At 35.0% G+C, this 26,892-nt stretch overlaps 1 protein-coding gene across 1 annotated transcript; it reads right to left on the bottom strand.

Moving 5' to 3' along the window:
- Nucleotides 1-231: 231 nt before the first annotated feature.
- On the bottom strand, nt 232-23,346 carry LOC129796322 (uncharacterized). The gene is made up of 5 exons (XM_055838140.1): nt 22,809-23,346; nt 3,310-3,445; nt 3,054-3,196; nt 1,195-1,348; nt 232-1,087 (listed from the first exon to the last, which is right to left on the bottom strand). The coding sequence occupies exons 1-5, from the start codon at nt 22,870-22,872 to the stop codon at nt 838-840; spliced, it is 747 nt and encodes a 248-aa protein (XP_055694115.1). The 5' UTR covers nt 22,873-23,346; the 3' UTR covers nt 232-837.
- Nucleotides 23,347-26,892: the final 3,546 nt, after the last annotated feature.

The raw sequence follows: 26,892 nt of genomic DNA, 5'->3' as shown, positions 1-26,892 counted from the left end.
CTTACCTTTTTTTGAGTATTAATTTAATTTATTTCGCTCATTTTTCTTGGATTCCACCGTCAAGCATTGTATTAGATACCACAGAAAACAGCAGAAAAACCTCAATCTTGAGTTTTTTTCAAACTACATATTTTTCAGTCATTTGTTCTATTCTTTCACTTATTAATCCAAAAATCGCCTTTCAATTGCTTTTCCCCATATAAAGATTTTAAGGGAATTGAAACAAAAAACTTTCTTTTAGCTTTTATTTAATTAATTTAAAACAATTAATATACATTTTTGTCTACCTAAGGCGTTAGGTGATAATCTCCAGCCTCTATTAGTTTTTCTTTATTATTCAATTTTTCTTCCCATCTTATCAACTAATAAGAGATTTTCTTTACCCTACTTTTCTTTTTGCTATTACAAACTAAAATTAATTTATTTTGCCTACGTAACACTGTGAGAAAAATAAAATAAGAGAGGACGGGAAAAATATTGAAGCGAAAAGAAAAAAAAAGACTTTTCCATGAAGAAAATTCATTTTCATGAAAGATTCTTCAGCGTCCGGAGATTTCTTTTCTTTACGCGAACAGAAAAATATTTTCCATCTCTAATTAAATTTTGCACGCTTGTCGTGCTCGTTTTTTTGCTTTTTTTGGTAATCTCATTGTCCTTACAAGGATTCCTTGGGGAAAATTAATATATATTTTAATGCAGTCTTCATGTGTTTTGTTTTATGCCCAAAAATTGCACGACTTCTTGGGAGCAGGGGAGGGAGGATCGTGTTTGAGTGACTTTGTTTTGCCTCCGCTTTTCCTGGAATGGATGCGTGAAAACTTCCATGATGACCCGGAATTATCTGGCCAGCATCCAAGGGAGTGTGGAAAGGAGAATGATGCCGAGGGCGGTGACTGTGTGGGTGCTTTGGGGGGCTGCGGATGTCTCATACGAGCACCATCCGGAGGTGATTGTGTAGTCCTCACAATGCTCCCGGATGAGACTGTCTGCCATTTTGTCCAGGAAACGCCTGAGGAATGCTGCAGTCTCCTCACCACAAATTCTCCGTGCTGTTCTCTCTGAACAATCCAGGTATTCGCGGAAAGAACTGATCAAGGAAACATAAAACAAAAAAATACTCAACTCCTCCTCTCCCTTTGATCACATATCCTGGGGAATTAAATCAATCCCCAAATTGAACATTTATAAACTCACCAGCATACAATGCCCACGGTGTCGTCGTCCGTCCCATTAGCCATTCCTCTGTGTTCCATTTGAGTGACTCGCGAAATGGTATCCTGGTACTTTTTTGCACAAATCTCGTAATCCGGCTTCACCATTCGCAAGCACGGGGCATGCCTCAGGTAATCTGGGAATCAAAAAAAGAAACATCCAAACAAGGAGATTTTTGTGAGTTTTTGCTTATCCATGCAGGAGATGAAAGTTGTCTTTCACTGAATAAGTCATGATGCCCAATACATCCTTTTTTTTCTTCCCTCTCACTGCCCCACACTTCCCCTTTTTGCCTTCAAAGCTAGGAAGTTCCCATCGGGAGAAAGGGGACATTCAAAATAATTCCCAAGGGTCCTATTACCCCTAAAACGTATATAACTTATGGCCTTTGCAATATATTGTCGATTTTCACTTTCCCATGAGGCTTGGGAATCAATTTTCCGTTTAAGGGTTGTTTTCAGAAGGAATGATAGAGCATGCAATGTAGAATTATGGAGTCTGGCATGAGGGAAGTTTTAGTTTAGAAGCATAAATAGAGAATTTAATTAGTTTAGCAGAAAGAACAGAAAGCTAAAGAAATTAAAGGGACAGACATTTACATAAAAAAAAAGAGACGGTTTCTTTATAAACCTAAGAATTTTAAATGTAACCAATCTGTAAAGAAATAGCCAGACAGGAATCTAATTGCAAGAAAGTGAAAAATTGAAAAGAACTAACTGATCATTATAACCAAGACAATTTTTCAGTTAGATTTCTAGTTATAGATACCATATTAAAATATTAAGAACTTTTAAATCAAATTACAACCAAATTTGATTATTAGTCTTTCTGTAAAAACTTAAGTTATTTAGTCAGATTTCTAGATACCTAGAATGGTTCTAGACTTACTAAATAAGTTTTAGCTCTTTAGAAAACTTAATGGATTTTGACTGCTTAAGTTTAGCTGTCTGAATCAATTTTTACCCATTTTATTTAATTTTTAGTCATGTTTTTAGCTGTTTCTTCACATTTCCAACCATTGGGCTAGATTTTTGAATATTTATCAGTCTGAATAGTTCACTAACTATCAAAAATATTTTTTATATGAGATTCTAGGAATATTATTAAGAAGATTTACTTAAAAAATGTATAATATCAAATCTTATGCCATTCTTTTTGTTCTGTTAACTTCTATTCGATCACATCAGGCTAGCTATACCTAAGTGATACCTAAGGATGAAATTCACTAGTCAGACTTAAGATTTCTTAAGAAAGGCTTAAGTTTTCATAAAAATATCTAAAGTTTTGATAAGTATTTTTTAAAGATTTCTACAATTTTCTTAAGCCAAACTTAAGATTTTTTAAAGTCAGGTTGAATCAGATTAAATGCACGTTTTTTTCTAATTTTCCCTGGTCATCTTTGGGCATCTTAATTTTTTAAAATTATCGAAAAATATGCACCATTCAGCTTGACGTAAGAAAATTTAAGTTTCGCTTTAGGTAATATAAGAAATCTTAAGTTTTTCTCAAGAAAACTTAAAACATTTTAAGACTGTCTTACAAGTAAGTTTCCCCTCTACTTTGGTTATCTCAGTTTTCTTATTAGATCTTTGATTTAAGATCAATTTATCTGCAACTTAGATTATTAGTTTAGAGGCCATTCGGTTGGATATCAAAGATTTCTAGTTCTTTAGTCAGACTTGGGAAGGTTTCTAGGGTTCATTGAAACAAAAATGAATAGCCCTTTTTCTAGAGGGGAGAAAAGGGCTTTGAGTGAGAGAAGAGTAACCGTATATGGTAATCATAGTTAAGGGGATGAATGTGAGGGAGGCATCACAAGTGAAAAGTCTCCAAAAACTCACCATTCTGATAGTGTCCCTCCCGGCAGAGATCTCGAATAACTTGGTTCGTACCATGGTAGAGTTTGTTGAAGTGATTGCGATGCTGGAGCGACATGCAGCGTCTCGTGTAGCTACGGATGCAGTGAAGTCCTCCGTATAAATCCCTAAAAATAGGAGGGAGTGACCAGGAAGTTTAGTGATTCTTCGGAGTAGTTGGGATTAGGCTTATGTATAGGGGGAAAATGCATTTTGACGTGTTGGCAAATTTCAAACTTACGGACAAATTTCGTTGAGCTCCTCCTTGTTGGTTGCAATTGTGAGGTCAGATGTGGATGAGAGAACTTGTAGAGGTCGTGAGCACCGGGCCAGCTCCTCCTGACCACACTGTTCACCCTGTGAGCGTCTGATTGTAACTGAAAAATGCATTGGAAAAATTGGGAGAGCTTTTTAAATTATGTATTTTGTACTTTTTTTTTTTCATTTTGAAAAGCTTTTCTTCATCTTGTAACACTCTGTTCGCTCTGTGCAAGAATTTATTAACAGGAAAATTGAATTTTATATGCATAACGTACAGGTAACTTCTGAAAGACGCTCCTATAAGGGGTTGTTGGAAACTTTTAGGGAAAAATTCAATTTACACGTTGAACTCCTCAGACCCCCCCTGTAATTAACACGTTTTCTTTTGACAAAAATTTAGCCCGATGTTTTTATAATCTCAATTAAATTCTTCACCGCTCCTTGCAACGGAGAATGCAAATCTCGGCGGAAAATTTTAATAAATTTTCCACCCTACGGATAAGAAGTGCAAAGGAAGTATTCACGAAATTCTCAGATGAAAATTTTATTCATTTTCTTTCACCATGTGCTCCCATCCACTTTTCCATTGAGGAACTTCTCGCGTTGGTTTGTAAAAAGACATGTGAGACGGCGAATTATTTGTATGGATATCCTCGTTCTGTTTTCGCTTACAGGAGCAGCATTTCTCTCCTAATTAGAACACTAAAATTATCACAATGGCGGGAATGGGGGTTGCACTGAATATGCGACTACAGAGGGGGCGATAGGGGGTGCAAAAGCGCGCCACATGAAAAAGGGGATGAATTGAAAAGTTTTGTCGGATGTTGCTCCCCCATGAAATGAATTAATGACCATCGTGAGAGTCCTTTTTTCCCGCCACTGTCCTCGCACAATTTTTGCCCACCACCCAACGCTTGTCCAACCCCCAGCGCAGGCAATTCTCATTCCTCCGCGATAGTGCAGAGAAAAAAAACGCAACCACGGCGTTTAGTGTAGGCTTACGGAGGATACTGTAGTTGGGATTTAAATTTTGGGCATTAATCCCGTAAAGAGCATGTTAAATGTCTTTTTATGCTGGTGTACAAACGAGGGGTAAAAAAGACAGAGAAGTAAAAAAAATTAGGTGCTTGTACTTCAGCAAATTCAATAGAGAACAATGGTCTAATATGAAATCTAGGATTCTTTAAGCCTTATTTGTAAATCTCATTCAGAGAAAACAGAGAAAATTCTCGAGAAAATTCAATTTTTCCATGCAACCAATAAAATTGTAAGAATTCTTTAACCCTTTCACGTTTTTTGGGTCATACGCTGACCCAAACGTGAATCATTTTATTTTTCAATTATTTATGAATGTTATTGTTTTTCCATGTTACAAATGCATCAAATTCACGCATAAGGGGTCAAAGAAGACGTTCTGAGTGAGAAAAGTTCTCCAACAAAAAACTTCATAGAATAAAAATCGCGATAAAAGAGCGCATGTTTCAATGTTTTTATGTTTCACGTTGAACGTTAAAGGGTTAAATAAATCATTTAAAAAAAATGTTAGGGGAGAAGGCAGTACAATGAGTCACTTTCCATTAAACTGTACCCACTGTAGCCTTGTAAATTAAATATTTCTGACCATAAACCTTTTCTTAGATCTTTTTGCTAAATTTTTTTTAAAGGAAATACGCCTTTCCGGCCATTAAGCAAAATCCTTACAAACACACATAACATTTTCTTCGCAGATCAATTACACAATCAGTGTCTTTCATCACTGAAAAAATTCCAACGAGATAAACGAGATGAAAAAAAGTCAAAGAATTTTACTTGGTGATAGAATGAAGAGATAAAAGAAGAGTTAATGTTATCCTTTCCACCCCATTGCCATCCGATAGGGACTTCCGTCATTCCTCTTGAGCTACTTTCCCTTTCCAAGTTAACCAGACTTTTCTTCGTTCGTTTAATTTCCATTTAAAATATGAGCTCTGTTTTTAGTTAATAAAACATTTGAATTATAAATAAAGAGGGGTGTGAAAAAGTCCAATAAATCCCCTTGGGGTGGTTGAAAGAAGTCAAATAGAATGAATTTTTTAGCATTAAACTCATTTGTGGAAGTCGGAGTACAAATTAAGTTTTTAGGGGTCAAATTTCACTTTTCATCTCTAATTTTCTCTCAACTAATCGTTACTTTAAAACTTTGACCTAAACCACAGTGATGAAAAACTTTAGGAAGATTTAAAATCAATATTTTGTTAACAAGATAGGTCAGTCAAGATGCTTAAGAAGGTAGTAAAATACACATGTGTTACGAAAGTTTTTTTTCTTTTATTTAAAATTCATTGCACAGGGTGACCAGGAAATTAAAACATCATTTTGTTACATTCATATCTTCATGTACATGCGCTAGGCTTGTGTATATATTTAGGCGATAGTAGAAATATCCAAAATTCTCTCACGACGAATGCAGAGAGATCGAAAGATCCCCACCAGTAATCATCTTTCTTCTGGAATCAGCTCTCCTAGCTGCAACATCATCATCTCAACATCTCCGCGTTAATTAAAATCTCTTTTTTTCTAAAATATTTGAAGTGTAAAACTAAAGTAAAATCATTTTCTTCCACAGGGGAATCATCAGCTATGATGGCACCCCCTTTATTAATTAAATAAATAAAATAAATAAATTTTTTTCCAAATTAAATTTATATAAAATCATTTTTCCTTTTAAATTAATTAAATAAAAGTGTAAAGTAAAATTCTTTAAAGTCCAAATTATAATTTTTCTCTTTTTTAATTAAAGTGAGGTTTAAGTAAATTTTTCTTTTTAATTCAAAAACCTCCCCAAATTGTGCGATCTTTTCCTCTCAAAAAACCCCCGGTGTGCGATCTCTATTAGATCTAGCGTCCTTACAAAAAAAAGCACACCGGCAGGTAAGTACCTAAAAAGCTGGCCGAAAAGAGCTGGATAAAGAGGACATCGTTACAATTTAAACAGCTAATAACTTTTGATTTGTTTGAGATATCAGAAAATTTTTGCCACTAAAAAAAATGCGTAAACTCAAAAAAGTTTTTTTCCTTTTTATTTCAAGTCGATATCTTAAGAATTGTAGACGTTAGAGCAAAAAATGTTAAAGTTACCTACAAAAATTTAATTTACCAGTTGAATTAGATAAAGTACATAATTAAGAGTTTTATTGTAAAAATTCTGTAAAGGGGACTAGCAAAATTCTCCAAGGGGCAAACACATCAATGAAACATTAGCGCGAATATTTCATACATTTAACCTTCTGATATGAGCATAACATTCTCATGCATTTGCATGGGGTAGGTTACTGACCACATATACATTTTTCTCGCAGTCTTTTTGACTTCTTGGACCATTCTGAAATTTTCTGCCCATTTTACAACATAAAATTATTTTTCTTTAAGGAATTTTTAGTGATTTCTTCAAAGAATGTTTTTCGATAGGATTTTTGAAAATTTTTTAAACATTAGAAAATGGTAAAGTGGGAAGAAGAATTTTTCATAAATATTCGTATTTAAGCAGCTCACTTGTTATTACTTTTTAAACATTTTTTCTGCAAGAAAAATCGCAAAATCGATAAAAATTGAACAAAAAAAAACGATTATCTTTGACCGTTACACTAATTTTTGAATTCCCACTTTTTTACATTTTTGTTAATAAATTTTTTTCTGGGTGTCAAATTGACCTAAAATTTCTTCACGATCTTGCTTGAGGTAGATAAGCAAGAAATTTATTTCGTAAGTTTGTACATTTCACAATCTTCGTCCTCATGTCAAAAGAAGGGTTAAAGATAAAAAATACAAAAATGACGTCATTTTTTGTATTTTTAAGTAAATCTATTACAAAATCTTATTCAATTTTTTTCAAGATAATTCACTAATAAAAGAAAATGGCAAATCAGTTTGGCTATTTGTGATTCTTTTTCTTAATCTTCGGCTTTGAAGCATGTGAACCATGACATTGTCTTACTAAAGCCATCCTTTCCATAAGAAGTATTAAATGACCGTAAATATATCTTACCACCGCTTGAGGTATATGTAACTAAGAGGCCCGAAGGGGCTTTTGGAATTCTCTGTAAAATATCGAGGTGGACATTCCGCTGAAATGGGGCGAAGATAGTTGCGAGTACAAGTTAATCCGTCCTTAACGACTATGTGTTGTTTGTGCATCCTCGTTAACAGGATTAAGCACTTTTTGTGTAGACTCCCGGGGTTGGATATTTATGCGGCAAGCATGCAGCAACGCATCCCCCTCACAGAGAAAGGAAATTTATTGTGAGGCTGTGTGCAATGTGGAGAAAAGCCCCGGCGGGGGATGAAGTTGGGTGGTGTCTCTAAATTGCAGTACAAATTAACTTGGCTGCATTATTAAATGGTGCCCATTTGCACCTCATGTATGACTTCTTTTCATACCCAACAACTTTCTCTCTCAAATTCACACAAAGCAGTGACATGCAAGGGTCGTTTGCGTAAAAAATGTGTAGTGTTTGTAGGATTTTTTTTTCTGAGCAAGATTAAAATATATTTTTGTTAGAATTTTTATGCATTCTTATGAATTTTTACAAATTCAAATTTCAATTCTACGACGGAAAAAAATCCATAGAATATTCCCTAAAGTGCAGATTCTTTTAGCGATTGAAAACATTGTGATTTTGATTTTTTTTGTGAATTATTCAATTCCCAACTTCCCCTACATTTTGGCAGGTACATCCAAATTCGTTGCACATTTTTTTTCACGTGGTTTTCCCACCACGCTTTTTTCCAAGAGGATACACCGGAAACACATAATACCTCCGCGCCATCATTCTGCATCCCGTGCCACCATTGTTTGCCTTTAAATACCCCATAGTTGAATATTTAGCAATTGCCCATAGATATGGCTTCCTTTCTGCCATGCATTTACATTTTTTTCGCATTTTTCAATGAAAAAAAAAAAAAGTGAGAGAAAAAATGTCTTTTGTCCCATTGAAAAACTTCTCTTTCACACAAAGTTGTTTGTCTAAAAAATTCATGTTGTGTTTATGGAAGCCTTTTTTGCTTCTTTGGCTGTTTTCATTGATAAGAAAAATGTTTTAAGAGAAGTTCTCCTCGTGGAATTATTCAGTCTTCCTGGAAGGTGCATCATTGAGGAAAAAATGTATTACAGGTGTGAGGAAAAGTGTACAAAAAAAACCTTTTTAAATATTGGCCTTAAAAATTCTTTGTTGAAGGTTTGTGAATGTTTGTAATTTTTTTTTAATTTATTTGTTTTGATGCCTTCATTTTTAAAATTTAATTAACTAAAATAATTTTTAGTCATAAAAAAACTCTGTGCATGAATTTGCTGTGAGTGAACGAACATAAAACAGTTGAAACATACGTGAAACATGGGATTTTCTTTAATGTAAGATTAGTTTAATAGTTTTTCCTAGTTGAAAATGCGTTCGATTTTGACAAAAACGCACTTTTTTGTAAACGGAATAAATATTGAAATTCAAAATTCAATGTTTCTGTAGCACTCTGACCTGGTAGTTCGGTGTGCGAAAGGGTTAACTTAAATACAAATCACACTATGTATACAGAATTAAATGGCACAAAAATAACAGAATATGTATGCACAAAATTTAACAAACTCTTCTCAAAATTCTCTATAAAAGGATTGTAGTTGGGTTAACCCTTTCGTGCTCTTTGGGTCATACGTATGTACATCCAAACGTGAAACATTTTATTTTCCTAGTTACAAATGCATTAATTTCACACAAAAGAAGCCAAAGAAGACCGCATGCTTCACTGTTTTCGTGGACGCGAAAGGGTTAAAAAATCTTTTACGTAGACGTTTGATAAAATTTAAATGACGTACCTTAGGTAAGAAATTTAGACTTTTAACGGATCTCCCTCTTTGAAAAAAAAAACAACATGTTTTGTTGCAACTTCTAATAAAATTATAGAGTATTTAATAAATTAAAATTCTTCGACAATTAACCATTATCATAGTGTAGTAAAAAAAACAAATTATAGTTAATATTATTCATATATTTACGCATTGCTGCAAGGAATGAAACTCCACCAGAGTTACTCCAATAGCTCAATTATAAATTCTCTTGGTGTGTTTGTCAATTGCAGCAAAATTGCAACAATTAAAGATCAACAGGCCCCCAATGACGCCATGTTGTCCCTGATGCGTATGTTGCCAAATAAATGACGCGTATTTTTCTACGCCGTTTGTAAACATCCCGGCTGACGTCATAGCGTTCGCGCCATTAGTTTATTGGCACAAGATAGAAGAAAACAGAAAAAATGGAGCTTGTAGAAATGAAAACAGGTGAGTGAAATTTTGAGATCAACCCAATTTGCGTGTCGCGATCGGGCAATTTTCTCTCGAGAGCCGATGCAAATCAACGCGGTTTGATTGGGAATTTGTGTCATGGTGAATGTGTTGATCACCAGAGCGGATTCCTCGAGCAATTGACCCGTGAGTTCGATGATCTTTGCGGGTATCAACAATTTTTTGGCTATCGCACTTTTGGTGTGTCTGGAGCATTCCACAAAATCCGGTTGTGGCTAATCGTCTGGGATGCGCGGTATCATCACCAGAGAGGGTGTAGAGAAAAAAAATGTGCAATTGATCATTTTCATCGCAATAAGTTAGGTCACATTAATTTATTTTGCCAATTTCAGTGAACCGAAGCATGTTGAGGAGTAACATAATAAATAAACATTTTTTCAAATAATTCCGTCAATTCTTAACAGACAAAACAATTTTATCAATTTTTTTTTAAACATTTTTTTGTGGAGTTGCAAAGAGTTTCTTCATGAAATTTCCAATGAATTGTAAGCGTAAGAGAGAAACTTTCCGAGCGTTTTATTACGCGCAAGGTTGTATAAGTTAAAGTGCCCAAAGTGCGTAAGAAACATAACCTTAAATCAGTTTTTAACGTCTTTTAAGGTTAGCTTACATACTTAATACTTTGTCTCACTGTTAACGCGTTGTCATTACTTTATTTTATGTGAAAATTAGCTTGTTTCGCGCTTTATCAAATTTTAACATAAAAAAAATCACAATTTTAAAGAAATGTATGGAAAATCAGTCTGAATCACTAAAAGAAAATCCAATTTAACTTTTATGAAAGTTTCATTAAATTTTTCAAACAGATTCAATTCAAACTATCCAATAAATCCACAATTATAGTTTGATAGCTCAGGTACTTCAAGTTAGTAATGACTACACTACCATTTTTTGTCATCTCCCATTATTTTGCCTTCAGTTTGCCACAGAAATGATAAAAAACTTTAAAAAAAAAAACATTGAAAAACGAATTCTGTCAGCAACAGATGGAGGCAAAATTTTCAACGTAAAAAAAAATATTTAAAAAGCAATCCAATTCAATTATTCTACTCGATGCAATGCATTCGATAATCAGATTAAAATTTCGCGATTTTTCCGCATCACATCAATTTGCATGTCAGAGGAGTTTTTATCATAAAACTCTATCAAAAGAAAAATTAATAGATGCGGGTATATTTTACCAACTTAAAAATATTTGATGCCACTGAAATACGTAGGAAGGGTAAATAAAACATATTTTTTATCTGATTTTTAAAAATTGAATTTCCACAAAATTTTCGGGGCCAAAAAAGCTTTATAACTTTTTTAAACGAAAAGACGTTAATATGAATTAATGTCATTTTTGTTCTGATTCCCGTTAAAGCCAATGATCTGTCAAATTTTTGACATATAATATTGTCAAACTTTTAATTTTAACGAATTACATATTTTATTGTATTTTAGCAACTACTAAAATATTTATGAAATGTCAATTTTGGAATAATTTGGTAGGTAATAGATATAATTTGAATTTAAAATTCTATCCTAGTTAATGCATGCTTTTAGCAAACTGTCATGTTCGTTATTTGTTTCACTCCACAAAATTCAAATTTCAATATAATTCTTTACTTATTCGTGAATGTACGGAATGTGGGTGGGTATTGGCAATATTATGCCAATATCAATGAAAAATGTACGGGTAAGCTGACCAAGCTTACGAGAGCTGTGTTTCTTTCAGTGTACCAATTTTGTGAGAGTAATCTAGAACGCGAATTTGTTTAAATACATGCAAAATCGGGAAAAGTTGAAAAGTCATCCCCCAAGAAATCTTCAAAACGCCATATCTCGGGAACGGCTCCATAGATTTTCGAGTTTGAGCTATCGATGGAAAGGTCTTAACCTCAACTATAACATATTAAGATATGAAGTGAATCGATAATAGCATATTCGAATTATTCGAGTTCGAAATTTTCGAAAATTTTGATTTTGACTTTAGCGCCTCTCGCGGTCATTTCTCGAACTTGCAATGTTCTAGACATTTGTAGGGCTTCACGAAACCTTTCATTTGCGCTTGAGTTGATCGAAATCGGACTGGTAGAACCCGAGATATGACATGCCAACTTTGGAAGGCTATATCTCGAGAACGGCGACATAGATTTTCTTCATTTTTGGCATGGAGCTAGATAATATGGTCAGCTATAACATATCAAAAAATGAAGCAAATCGATAATGGCGTTTTCGAGATATTCATCGAAAACTCATCGAAAATTTTGTTTTTGATTTTTGGCCCTCTTGCGGTCACTTTTGAAACTTCAGATGTTCTAGAGAGTTGTAGGGTTTGTTGAGATCTTTCATTTGACCCCGGGTTGATCAAAATCGGTCAAGCCGTTTTCGAGTTATGGTCGATTTTCGATGAAAAATTGTGGCGGCCATATTGACTAAACGGCTTGACCGATTTTCGAAAATGAGGTATCGTTGGAAAGCTCTTGATGACCCCTACAACATATCAAAATTTCAGTCCTCTAGCTATAATAGCGGCTGAGATATAGGCAAAACAAAATTTTGAGGTTATTCAAAATGGCGGACGGAGGGGTGGGGGGTGGATTTGACCTCATAATCGGATGTCTTCCGGTCGATATTTAAACTTTGCCGTTTACCGCAAGTCTCTATCTATCACCGTTCTCTCGCAATTACGTGTTGAACTACGGAAGGACGGCCGGCCGGACGGCCGGAAAAAATTTTTTTTTGGCGCATACGTTTTTTGGAATGTGGGGACCCTAATTCGTGCTCATCCCAAGTTTGAGCCCGATCTGACGACTTTCGATTTTGCTCGGTACACAAAAGCTGTGTCTGAAAGAAACACAGCTAAAATTAAAATTGATAGTCGGTGCGCTTTTTTTAAATCCATAAGCATTTACTGTATTTTAGTTCACTCACTGCTGGTTCCGAATCATGAATTGAGTGGGTTATTCGTGTGTATAACGCTCAGAAAACTTCTAATCACAATAAATTGTGAATACGTGCATAAAACTCCTCTCTAAAGCAATGCAGTCCATGTTTATTTATATTCCGAGACAAGTTGAAAATTCTTCAATCTCTTTATTTTGCGCCTCTCTTGTCTAACTCTATTTTGCAGAATGGCACAAGAGGCGCGACACACTAAAAATGGATGGGCGGATTGGAAAATGAAGAGACACATTCTGCTTCTCGAATTAGAATGCACCTGCTGGAAGTTCATAAATTTGGGACATACGTTGCTTTTAGCTTATCCATTTTAGCATTGTACAGTATAATCTGACAACATACATGCTAGAAGCTCTTGATTGCAATTTAGGTAATTTGCAAACTTCTCCCATAAAATATAAAAATATATTATTATGATCGAAATTATTTTTGTAGTGATATTTTATGACAATTAATATGGAAAATTTGATTCAAATAATTGACTTTTTGGTTGAAGTTTATTCTGACACTTAATATGTTCTTTTATTCCTTTACAATACGAAAATTTTTGTAACATTGAAATGTAAAACGTTAGAAAAGTAATGTCAAACAGACAGTCAGAAACGTCAAATCTTGGAACAGAAGCGTCAAATGTTGGAAAAGAAACGTCAAATTTAGGAAAAGAAACGTCAAATCTAAAAAAACCTCAAATGTAGGAAAGGAAGCGACAAACTTGTGAAAAGAAACGTCAAACCTAGGAAAAGAAACGTTAAATGTAGGAAAGGAAACGTCAAACTTGTGAAAAGAAACGTCAAATGTAGGAAATGAACATAATGTTAGAAAAACCATTAAATGTTTATTCTTCAAAATCTGTTAATTTCCAATGTAACAGATTTAGTAACCTCTATCTTTAAAAACTCTCACTCCTTTATCATTTTAAATCCCTTAAAGCGTCTTTTAAAAAATGTTTTAAGAAACTACTCCCTTGAATAAAATTCTATGTCTTTGCAATTAATTCTGATAAATTAAATATCAGTCCATTGGCACTCATTGTGGAATATTGTAAAATATAACCTTGCATAAGATCTGCGTAATATTACTGGCTTTTAATAAAATCCAGCTGCTGACTTTTTTATTGCTTAAGCACTTTTCGTGACATTTTAATCCACTTCCTACATCTTCGTATGTTTCGTATTGTTTTACATTGTAGATTTTTTTTTAAAGTATCTTGCACTTTATGATGCATTTCAAGAATTTCTCAGGTGTCATGTAATTTATTAACGCCACGTGCGTGAGAAAAGCGCGGGAAAATTCTATTTTATCCGTTTTATCCAACAAATGTGCGTCAGTAGTGAATCCTACTATACCTTGCCGTGTAAGACTCTAAGGGATTACATGTAGGAATCCAAGGGTAATAGGAAGGAGGGAAAGGCGCAATAGGTAACGCGTTGAAAGGTGATTTATTTTATACCTGCTTAACTGTTTTTATAACCAAGTGAGGGATTTTTTTTTCGTTGTTGTTCATCATAAAGAGAAAAAGACACACCGTGTGCAGTTGAGTGCGACTCAGTGAGACGAGCCCACCAGTTTTCCACACTCCCATTGGTGGAATGTGATCATACGATCTCATGGCAAATGCCCGTGTGCAATTGTGTTGCGGCTGCAACTGAAAGTCAACTCCGAAGAGATGGTTTAAAATAGAAAGGTATAAAAATGCGAAGTGCACCGAAGGTAGATACCATGAAGAGGTAGAGTATGCGTCAATATACTTCTTTTTTTTCTCATTCAACATTTTTTTTTACCTCTTCCCCTTTGCGTGCTTCTGTGAACCCATCTCGGGTGGCAAGGGAGCTAAAACTCAATGTTTGAAGTGCAACAAGGTCGCGACTCATTGCATGACATGGTATGACTACTTGCACTAGACTGTGACGGATTTGGAAGGCATTTCCTCACCAATAAAATGCAATCCGATAAGGATTTATATTTTTACTAAATATTCTAATCAGTCTAGTCGATTTTCCCGCCAAAAAATATATATTTTACCCGCACGCTTATTAATTACATAATTCGAAACCGCACTATGAGTTCCCCTTAGAAACAAGACGCGCACTAACAATATATTTAAGAAAAAAATGCTGAAAGAGGCGGAAATGATGACCCTATTCAGACAAATTTCTCTCACATTTTCAGTGCTTGAGAAAAAGAAGATTTCTTTAAAAAATAAAAGTGTCTGAGAGTGCGGAGAGATAAGCTATAAAATACATTATAGCAATTATAAGATGATTTTTTGCTTTTTAATAAAATACATTCACCTATGAGAACATTTAAAGAGAATCTTTTTCTTGCGGATCCACCACCTTGTTCACAACTTAATCGTTTTAATTCACTTAAAAAGGCTCGTGTCGTGAGTTTTTAACTTATAATAGTAAAAATGGGTTATGTGCAAAAATTAAAAGCAGTATAAACCAACTAATTGCTGGCGCTTCTGATAAGAATATATGTACGTACACACCTATAGTTTACGCATTGTCATGATTTTGTCGTTAATTGTGGGATTTTTCACACGAATCTTCTAGCCAATAAATATGATATGCATGATTTTTCACAAATTCATTGAGAATTCATTTATGAGAGAGCAAATACCTATAGAAAATTGAAAATGCTTTTTAGGACGAATTACCCTCACATATAGAAAAATGATATCGAATCTATTCTAGGAAATCCTTTTTTCGCATATTTAATTTATCTGAAAGCTTTCCTTTTCGAAATTTCTTTGATTTACAAATAAAATGTACGGGTAAGCTGACCAAGCTTACGAGAGCTGTGTTTCTTTCAGTGTACCAATTTTATGAGACCAAACTAGAACGCGAATTAATTTAAATACGCGCTAAGTCGGGAAAAGTTGAAAAGTCATACCCTAAGAAATCTTTAGAAGGCCATATCTCGAGAACGGCTCCATAGATTTTCGAGTTTGAGCTATCGTTGGAAAGGTCTTAACCTCAAGTATAATATATTAAAATATGAAGTAAATCGATAATGGCATTTTCGAAATATTCGAGTTCGAAATTTTCGAAAATTTTGATTTTGACTTTAGTAGCGCCTCTCGCGGTCATTTCTCGAACTTGCAATATTCTAGACATTTGTAGGGCTTCACGAAACCTTTCATTTGCACTTGAGTTGATCAAAATCGGACTTGTAGAACCCGAGATATGACATGCCAACTTTGGAAGGCTATATCTCGAGAACGGAGACATAGATTTTCTTCATTTTTGGCATGGAGCTAGATAATATAGTCAGCTATAACATATAAAAATGTACTGGTAAGCTGACCAAGCTTACGAGAGCTGTGTTTCTTTCAGTGTACCAATTTTGTGAGAGCAAACTGGAGCGTAAATTAATTTAAATAGGTACGCGCAAAGTCGAGAAAAGTTGAAAAGTCATCCCCCAAGTAATCTTTAAAACGCTATATCTCGGGAACGGCTCCATAGATTTTCGAGTTTGAGCTATCGTTTGAAAGGTCTTAACCTCAACTATAATATATTAAAATATGAAGTAAATCGATAATGGCATTTTCGAAATATTCGAGTTCGAAATTTTCGAAAATTTTGATTTTGACTTTAGCGCCTCTCGCGGTCATTTCTCGAACTTGCAATGTTCTAGACACTTGTAGGGCTTCACGAAACCTTTCATTTGCACTTGAGTTGATCAAAATCGGACTTGTAGAACCCGAGATATGACATGCCAACTTTGGAAGGCTATATCTCGAGAACGGAGACATAGATTTTCTTCATTTTTGGCATGGAGCTAGATAATATGGTCAGCTATAACATATCAAAAAATGAAGCAAATCGATAATGGCGTTTTCGAGATATTCATCGAAAACTTATCGAAAATTTTGTTTTTAATTTTTGGCCCTCTAGCGGCCACTTTTGAAACTTCGTATGTTCTAGAGAGTTGTAGGATTTGTTGAGAGCTTTCATTTGAGCCCGGGTTGATCAAAATCGGTCAAGCCGTTTTCGAGTTATGGTCAATTTTCGATGAAATATTGTGGCGGCCATATTGACTAAACGGCTTGACCGATTTTCGAAAATGAAGTATCGTTGGAAAGCTCTTGATTGCCCCTACAACATATCAAAATTTCAGATTTTTAGCTATTACAGGGGCTGAGATATAGCGAAAACAAAATTTTTAGGTTATCCAAAATGGCGGACGCGGGGGTGGGGGGTAAAATTTGACATCATAATCGGATGTCTTCCACTCGATATTTAAACTTTGCCGTTTACCGCAAGTCTCTATCTATTACCGTTCTCTCGCAATTTAGCGTTATACTACGGCCGGCCGGCCGGCCGGAAAAAAATTTTTTTGGCGCATACGTTTTTTGGAATGTGGGGACCCTAATTCGTGCTCATACCAAGTTTGAGCCCGATCTGACGACTTTCGATTTTGCTCGGTACACAAAAGCTGTGTCTGAAAGAAACACAGCTAAAAAAAGCAAATCGATAATGGCGTTTTCGAGATATTCATCGAAAACTCATCGAAAATTTTGTTTTTAATTTTTGGCCCCCTAGCGGTCATTTTTGAAACTTCGGATAATCTAGAGAGTTGTAGGGCTTGTTGAGAGCTTTCATTTGAGCCTGGGTTGATCGAAATTGGTCAAGCCGTTTTCGTGTTATGGTCGATTTTCGATGAAAAATTGTGGCGGCCATATTGACTAAACGGCTTGACCGATTTTCGAAAATGAGGTATCGTTGGAAAGCTCTTTATGGCCCCTACAACATATCTAAATTTCAGATTTTTAGCTATTACAGGGGCTGAGATATAGCGAAAACAAAATTTTGAGGTTATCCAAAATGGCGGACGGGGGGGTGGGGGATAAAATTTGACATCATAAACGGATGTCTTCCAGTCGATATTTAAACTTGGCCATTTACCGCAAGTCTCTATCTATTACCGTTCTCTTGCAATTTAGCGTTAGGTTCCGGCCGGCCGGCCGGACGGACGGACGGACGGACGGACGGCCGGAAAAAAAATTTTTTGGCGCATACGTTTTTTGGAATGTGGGGAACCTAATTCGTGCTCATCCCAAGTTTGAGCCCGATCTGACGACTTTCGATTTTGCTCGGTACACAAAATGTTTGCCTTGAGTACGAAATTTTTTATAGAATGAAATGTGTCTTGGCTAGAATTATTAAAGATCGATTGTCAATTGCTATAAAATATGACAAACAGTACCCTCATCTTACGTAAATGTTTCTAAAAGCAAACCATTTTATAGCTATTAATAGTCTGCCATAAAGTTTTATAATTATGGGAAGATGATCTTAGTGATAATGGTCTTTAATTGCTATAAAAATGACTATTAAAAACTATAATTTACGATCTCGAATAAAGATGTTTTTATTTAAGAATCTTCGAGGTAAAATGAAGTAAAAATCGACTTTTAATAGCTATAAAATGCTAAGCTTTCATAATTCACCACCACTCTGACTTTTATGGAAAATGAGAGCGCTGTTTGTTAGATTTATAGTTATTATTAGCTGACCTAGAAAGTCATCTAAAAATTCTCAAATTAAAAAACTTTTAGTCACAAAATTAGAATTAAAAAAAATGTAGACGTAAAATTATTTCATTTGTGCATTTTTAGGTTATTTAATGCATTTTGTGCAAGACAATTTCGCAATTGTAATACATACACAACAACATTATAAATAGAAAGAAGGTGTGGCACATTCAGCACGACGTAAATGAAACTCTTCTATTGGAATCAAGCCAAATAAAAGCTATCGCAATTAAATGTGCAACAAAATTAAGAATTGCATTGGATTCCTTTGAAAATCTGAAGAAATTTCGATGATTTGTCTCTTTTGATTATTAAAAATTAGAGTTGAATTTATAGTTTTGAATTTTAGGTTAGAAATTCCCGCTCCTTGTTTCTTTTGAGGTTAGAAATTGTAGTTTTAGTAATTTTTAGGCTGTATTTATTTCATTGATAGCTTTTTACGACTTTATACGCTAATTTTAAGCTACACTGCAGTATTTTTAATTTAATTTTCAGCTTTTTGACTAACATTTTTAGGTTATAAAATTTTAAAATGGCCTAACAGACGGCCATATTGAAAGTTACTAAATTTTAGTCTCTTCCTGCGGAGAATATACATTAAATATATCAAATAGGTACTAATTACCATCATCTTCAATAAATTACGATTGCCCATTGGACATTGACCAATTAATCATTGGTGGACAATTTTCTATGTGGCACAACAAATCATTTAACCATAAACTACGTCTTGTATGCACATTATGACGTGCTTCTCTGTGGCTACAACGCAAAATAACATTTTTGGTCACACGTCGATAAAAAAAACAAAAATTCAATTGCAAAAGGGTGAAAAAAATTGAATTAATGGAAAAATATGGCGCGAAAGCATTTATTAATTTTATGGGAATACGCACATGTGGTCCTCGCACTGAAAGTATGTGAAGAATATCATTTCATTTTTGTGTTAATTAACAATCATGCCTACAAAACAATTTCACGGTATGTACAAAAAATACAAACTTGTGAGCACTATCAAATTATTTTTCACCTCGTGCCCCAAATAATTTTTTCTCACAGAGATTCCTCAATGAAATTCCCGCGAAATGAGGTGATTACATTTTGCCATTTGCAGTTAGTCAATTTTGCCAAAATAAAAATATCGGGAGAATGGCGAAAATTGATGAGTAGGGGAGACCGGGGTAAAAATAGTCATTTTGGAATTTTCAAATGCCAATTTCTCCCAAAATATAAATCGGAAAAATCGGAAAAAATTAGGGTGCAAAGCCCTACCAACCTATAATTTTTGACAGTAATTTGGAGGTTATCCGATCAGTACTTTAGGAGTTAAAAATGAAAATAGATTTTTGGCCCATTTCCCAAACTTTTGCGTATTGAGAAAAACGCGTTTTCCGAACATTTCCTTCAGCAGTTTTCCCATCTGATAATTTTTCTCACTAGCTGGATTAGTGCAGAAAATGTTGCCAAGGTGTATTCTTCAATAACTTTTAATGATTTTTCTCTACAATTTTTTGAATCAAAACATACCCCTTGGGGTAGATCTAGTCATCCCATGTAAATCATATGGGAGATCGAAATTTTTGGCATATTTTCTATTCATTTGTTGCAAAATGGCGTGTTTGAGAAAATCGCAAAATTCTCTGTTTTAGTGCGTATAAAAGTGAAATTCCTTGTCGCGGATCAAAAGGTGAGAAGTTTAGCTATCAACTACTATCAATCTCTCAGGTGGAAAATCATTGGAAATGTCGGAAAATTCGACCGACTTTATTTAGCCAACTGGTGACTATATTTACCCGCCGCGTTTAAAAAAAGTCAGAAGCGGAAGGGTTTAGGAAAAGCTCGAAAACTCATATTTCCCGGAGAGATAGAGAAAAGTGGTCTGAGACAAAGTTGTAGGCCAGGAAATTTCCTATAAGAATGACCTATTGAGGAAATTTTCTTGTCCTTGGGGAATCCTGCAGATAAGGATTTATGCAAATTGACTATTTTTACCCCGGTCTCCCCTAAACACAAGAGATAAATTAATACAGGGAGTATAAATATTTATATTTTATTTTTTTAATTAAAGAATGAAAATGAAAAGTCAGTTCTACAGAAAATTATTTGTTTTAAGTAAAATTAATAATAAAAGTATAATTGATTGACTAATTAACTGCATTTAAATCAACGTTGCACTGTAGCCCCACCCATGTATAGAATTTTATTGAAATAACATGTAAATGAATAAGAAGAAGATCTTCTCTCTGATTGGCTGATTTTGAGCAAAAATTTCCAATAGTCTATAACATTCCTTCCACGTCATTGCCTGGTAAGGTCTCGGTGCAAGCTTAATTTGAACAGATGCTCTTAATTCATTAAAACTAAAAGAAAATATTTTTTCACTCTCTATAGAATTTAAATGCTTAATAAAATAAACTTGATGTTTTTAGCTTTCTGTCTCTCTTGCATTTTATTGTTGAATTTTATATCACTCTCACATTTATGATTTGTTTTGACTATCCCTCCACATCATGGAGTTCATAGCATACTTCCTATGCTTCTTTACGCATCATACGATGCTTGTTTGTGTGAAAATAAAACTATCGGCGATAACTTTGTGTTAAAATGGCATTGAAAAGATATTAAACGATTAGATATAGTTGCTCTTTTAAAGGTTTTTTCTTTATTTTTTTCTTTGCCATCTGATGAGTTTTTTCGTGTTTTAGGAAAATTTTAAGACAACTCTTAAATCAATTGAAAAGTTCTCCGTCTTGGGGGACTATTGTCTTTTATCAATTTTATCTTGATCTTATAAGGAAACCACCCACATTTGCCTGCCCCCGCTTCTCCCGTTCAATGAGCGTGGAAAATTTATTCAATTCCTCCATTATTTCTTTCCCAATCATGCCTCTGTAGTGATCAACAAACTCTTCAATTGATGGGACGGAAAGTATGTCGCAATTGAGGCCTCTGGGCAATTATTTAACTTTATTGGAAATCATATAGATTAATGATTTGACGAGCCCTTTTTCTTCCCCCCTCAAACAACCATCTTTCCCGCATTTATAAACTTCATTCAATTTTTGCAGAAATTTTCGCGCCAAACGGCTCGCGTGCGCCTTTTTTTTTTTTGAGGGCAAACAAACTCATTGGCTTTCGAAATAAATTAAAAAAGTAAGAGAAAAAAACACCGAGCAATTTTATTTAGTAAATACAAGTTTTGGAGACAAGTTCTGTGACCACACAAACACTTAAATCACGAGGTGGGGCCGAAATGCAATCTTGGAAAATGTGGCTTAAGAATTTAACGTCATTTACGTGGAGGGAGCATACCTTTCAGTTTCTGTTGCGCACAGATGTTGTTTAAACGTTGCGAACCTTCAGCGAGTACTTCCTAAAAGCCCTGAGTTTTGTTTAACTTAATTCACACGCAATTTCTCTATTTGTTTAGTTTTCTTGTTTGTTTTTATGGTGAAGTATTTACAGAATTTTAATTTGAAACTTTTTCATTTTTTGGACTAAATTGTTATACAATAGAGAAAAGTTTAAAAGAAATTTAAAAAAAAATAGTATTTAATATTATTTATCAAAAATAATTAAGCTGATTTTCCAGGAACTCGCTGGAAGATCATTAAAATATAATAAAATTATCCTGAGATAAATTTTTAAAGTAAACTGCATAAAGTCCTTTATGAAAATTTTAACATTTTTCATTTTTTCTCTAATGAAAATGCTTCCAAGTCTTCCATTTTTTTGTAAAGCATAAAAAACTATAATTTTAATTTATTTCCTTAAATTAAATTTTCACGAGATTCAGTTGAAAAGGAGTCTATTCGTTTTCTTTTGTATCTAAAGGAAATACACAAAAAACAAAAATCTTTAAGAGTTTAAAACCCACCTAAAAACAACTTAAAAGTCTTATTTTTGTACTGAAATAAAATGAAAATTGAAGCTAAAAACGATTCATAAAATATTTTGAATAATATCACAACATGCATAAAAGTGAATAAACTCCTTTTTTGTACAAAATCGACAAAGCGGTTTTTCTTATTTTTGGAAAAAAACAAGCCATTCTATTACTTTTAAAAATACAAATTAATTTTATATTATGTAAAATAAATTTACTATTCAATATAGTAGTTTTAGGAAATTTCTCTGAAAGGACTCCATTCACGGTGGATCGTGTTTGTGTCATTTTAAATTTCAATTAGTTATTAAATTGACAAAATGCATGAATTTTTAATAGCATTTTTCTTTCTATTAACAGGTATTATACTCTTCCAATTAAATTCTCTGAATTTCAATTCAATTTAATTGACAAAGATTGAAAATAATTAGTTCTAAAATCCTTTCATGTCATCTGTAGTGCAAAAAATCCCTCTAGGACAAAGAAAGTAATTTAGTATTTTGGGTGGCAAATAAAATGAACTTTTGTGTAGCACTAAAAAGCACTTTATTTGCATGGCAATGACGAAAAACCCACCACAATTTCCACCTCTCTGTTCGAACTCCCACCCGATAAAATATAACAACAACACTTTGTTAATTGATTTCCCAACGAAATCTCTGAGTGAATATTTTGTATATGTATCTCCTATGTATATAGGTATGATGTTGGTGGGAGGGGGGGGGGGACTTGCACAATGTAACAGAGATGAATCCAAAATGTGCAGGAGATTTTGAAACTTACGTGAGAGCAAAATAACCACGGAAAGGGCGATGCGCTGCGAGATGTCGGTAATTTTTAGGACCATACTTTGTGCGTGTGAAAGTGTCACTATCACTCTTATGATAAATATGTATTTATATATACTTTTTTTATGTTAATGAATAATTCACGAAAGTGGTGAAATAAAATCACTTCACTCTGTTTTTCCTTTTACACAAAAAGACGGAGAAAACCGCCAAGAAAATTCAAAAATTCAAATTTTCGCACACTTCCCACTGGAATTATGCTACGAAAATAAAAGTACAAATTGCACCGCCACTCTATGCTTTGTTTTTTCGCCTCTTTTTAGTAAATAAGAAACACACAGTGTTGGTGATCTAACAAACTGTTGCGAGTTGCTTTAGAGAGCTATAGTAGAGCGCAAATGGGGTCGTCCGTTCACGACGGAGTTTTGTGCTTAACTGAAACCTCTTCATACTCTGAAGTTCAGTCGGCAGAGTTTGTGTTTTGCGCTCCAACGTTGCATTGTGCAGCTCGGACGCTCGGTACATTTGAGAGTGTTTCACATACGATTTTTCCAGCAAATCACACATCTCGTTTGATCACACACCGCCACCGGCTTTCGTCACTCATTCACCAAGGGAAGACGTATCAACCTATCGCGTGTACACCACACCTTATCTCTTTATTTAAACGAATTAGTTGGTGTTCCACTTCGTGGCCAACACCAAGTATTGTAATCGTCGGAAAAACCGACCACCTCAGATCGGGCTCAAACTTGGTATGAGCACGTTTTAGACATCCCACATTACGAAAATGGTGGTGGAAAATTTTTGATCCGGCCGGCCTTCCGGCCGGTGGTCCAAGCTTTGCCTTATATCTCCAGAACGGTAACAGATAGAGACTTCGGGTTTGAAGTTTTCTATAGAAATGTGGGTGTAAAATTTCATTTTTTTGCATTTTCAGAATTCAAAATGGCCGCCGTTCGCCATTTTGAAACACCGTCAATCAGTTCCCTTATAGCTAGAAGTCTGAAATTTTAGTATGTTGTAGTGCTCAGTGAGACGTTTTCATCGATAACTCATACTTGAAAATCGGTCAAGCCGTTTAGCAAATATGGCGACCTAAAGCAAAAAGTGTTTTTTCGATATAACTTGAGAACGGCTTGACCGATTTTGATGATCTTGGTATCAAATGAAAGGTTTCAAGAAGCCCTACAACTATCTAGAACATTTCAAGTTCCAAAAATTGCCGCAAGAAGCGCTAAAATCAAAAACAAAAATTGCCTAACTTTAAGGGGCTATATCTCCGAACATCTGTTATAGATTTCCTTTAAATTTTGATATGTTGTAGCCTGACTCAATATCTGTCACCAGTCCGAAAATGAAGAAAATCTATGTCGCCGTTTAGAAGATATGACTATTTGAAAAATTCTTGAATTTGAAAAGTTCTAAGAGTCATATCTCTTGAACGGTCTGTCCGATTTTGCTCAATTCGGTATCAAATTAAAGGTTTTGCAATTATCTGCAACTTTCTAGAACATCAGAAACCTCTAGAACCATTCCTTCATGACGAAAATTGCGAAAAACTCTTTTTGTGAAGCAAAAATCCGCCACTTTGTGTTCTAGAGGTGACCTTGAAAATCATTGAGATATATGTCAAATTATAGCTTATTTCAAGACCTTTCCAAAACTAATCACGAAATTTCTGTAGGTGTTATAGAACTAGAGATATGACCATTTTTATGCATCAAATTGCTGATTTTCACAAAAAAAATAAACTTTGCCTACTAATATTGCTCACAAATAGTATTTCAACGCATAAACAAACTTCTACACGTTGTGGGACACCAACTCTTATAACTGGACGCGTTATGATTGACTTTTCTTTTAGAAATCATCTTCTAAAGCTTCTAAAGTTTTTTTTTATACAAAATCAGTGAAGAAATCGCATGTTTGCTATCTAGTGACGTTTCGATATTTTTTAGGATAATGGGCCTCAACGATCAACAACACTCGAAATCTTTAAATTTTGTACTGGAAATTTCAAGATTTCAAAGGTTTCTTGGTCGCTGAATTAGGACCAATGTTTCGTCGATGAGTTTGTCTCTATGAAAAATAAAATGTACTAAATTCAAGCCTAAAAAGTACCAAATTCAAGTTGAAAAAAGTTATTCAAACTTCAGTCTTAAAGATGTCCTGATAGATGAAAAAGTTCTTTTCGAAAGTTTTTAATTCAACCCTTAAAAGAACTAAATTTAAACCTAAAAAGTTCTAAATTTAAGCCCAAAAAGTACTTAATTCAACCCTTAAAAGAACTAAATTTAAACCTAAAAAGTTCTAAATTTAAGCCCAAAAAGTACTTAATTCAACCCTTAAAAGAACTAAATTTAAACCTAAAAAGTTCTAAATTTAAGCCCAAAAAAATACTTAATTCAACCCTTTAAAAAAGTACTAAATTCAAGACCAAAATATAAGCTGAGAAAAGTTATTCTGACTTCAGTCGTAAAGATGCTCTGACTGGAGACAAGATAATTTTTTAAAAGATCAAATTCAAGTCTGTTGTGTCGTTACCTTTTTAGAAGATGATTTGTAATTAATACAATAATTGGAGCCTCGTCGCCGTAGGAAGGTTCGCACAATAAAAGATTTAGGCTTCTACTTTGGCTTTAACTTCTAATTCAATTTATTTAAAATTCACGAAATTTACAAAGGTCAGTGAGAGAGAAATTCAAGTGGAGTAGCAATGGTTCGGTGATCGTTATTTATACCGTCAGGGGGTTGGAAATCTCCCGTTCCCGGAAGATGCGCGCGTCTGGGGGAAGCGCGCCGAATCGAATATCGGCGGGAGATTTGAACGCCGATATTACACCTCCCCCCTTCGAAGGAGTTGGCACGACATCCTTCAAGGCCCATCGGTCCTATTGGTGATCGGGCTGTTGAGTGGGGCACCGGTGTGGTTGGTGTCTCGGGTGTAGACGTGCTGTGTGGAATTTGTGGAACTTCTTGGTGGGCACCATTGTGGAATCTCTTGTTCTGTCAAATCCACAATCTCGTCGGAACTTCCCAACACAATTGGAGTTTCCTGGGTTGGACTTCCTGCTACAGAGGGATTCGATGGCCCAGGTGGTGGTGAAGTGTGTGTAGTGCCAATTTGTAGTGGAAGAAACGTGCCAGAGGGAGCCATAGAGTCGGTGTTTTGCAAAGAATGGTGACGTGGGCGTGCTTCAGGTGTGCCAGTGTACCTGAGCATCAGCTGACTGACGTGTGCACGTATAAGGTTGCCATTTGCGAGCCGTACGTTGTATTGGACGAACCCACGACGTTCTACGACGATACCTTGAGTCCAGCTGAGTTTCCCATCGGGTAAGTACTTCTTTGCGAATACCTCCTCCCCCTTCCTGAAGGAGCGTTTCTTGGCATTGTGACGTTTCTTGTACTCATCCTCCCTCTCTGTATTCCTGTGTGTAGGTTCCACGGGATGCGATGAATGCGGGCAAAGGTGTGCTTTGACAGGGGACTTGCTGGCGAGAGCGCAATCTGTGCAGTTCCGGACTATTGACTCAATGGCCTTGCCTAAACCTGGCCAATAAATGTATCCTCGAGCCAATGACTTCATCCGTGATATGCCAGGATGAGATTTGTGGAGCTGCTGGAGGATTTTGTGCCGGAAGCTCTCTGGAATTGCCAGTCTGTCCCTGAAAAAGACACAACCTTTGATCAGCGAAAGAGAGTCACGTACATGAAAAAATTTTGCAACTTCCCTTGACTTGATGGCTTTTGTGGATGATGGCCAGCCACCAGAGATGTAACGTGAGACTTCCTGAAAGATTGCAGACGATTGCGTTGCTCTTCGGATTGACTTGAAGCTCACGGGAAGTTGTGATGCTGCATTATTCACCACAGTGTCGTCTTGGAGAGCATCTGCGGTAATGCTGGCGATGATAGCGTCATCTTGATGTTGCTTGCGATTGGATGAGATCAGCCTTGAGTGATCTATGGGTGAGGTTATGCCGGATGATTGTTCCTCATCAATCACGGATGCGATGTGGTATGCCACTGGGGATATATTGGCCTTCAGCTGGATGTTGTCTGTGGCTTTGGTG

Source organism: Lutzomyia longipalpis, chromosome 4 (genome assembly GCF_024334085.1).
Source record: "Lutzomyia longipalpis isolate SR_M1_2022 chromosome 4, ASM2433408v1".
Lineage (NCBI taxonomy): Eukaryota > Metazoa > Arthropoda > Insecta > Diptera > Psychodidae > Lutzomyia > Lutzomyia longipalpis.
This window is presented reverse-complemented; position numbering and strand designations above follow the sequence as displayed.

What these genes read in the sequence shown, in the direction of transcription:
- LOC129796322 (XM_055838140.1), bottom strand. Translation starts at nt 22,872, where the DNA reads ATGGTCCTAAAAATTACCGACATCTCGCAGCGCATCGCCCTTTCCGTG. An exon ending in GAGCTCAACGAAATTTGTCC is followed by an intron (nt 3,197 to 3,309) that starts GTAAGTTTGAAA and finishes TCCTATTTTTAG; the next exon opens with GGATTTATACGGAGGACTTC. An exon ending in GGAGGGACACTATCAGAATG is followed by an intron (nt 1,349 to 3,053) that starts GTGAGTTTTTGG and finishes TTTGATTCCCAG; the next exon opens with ATTACCTGAGGCATGCCCCG.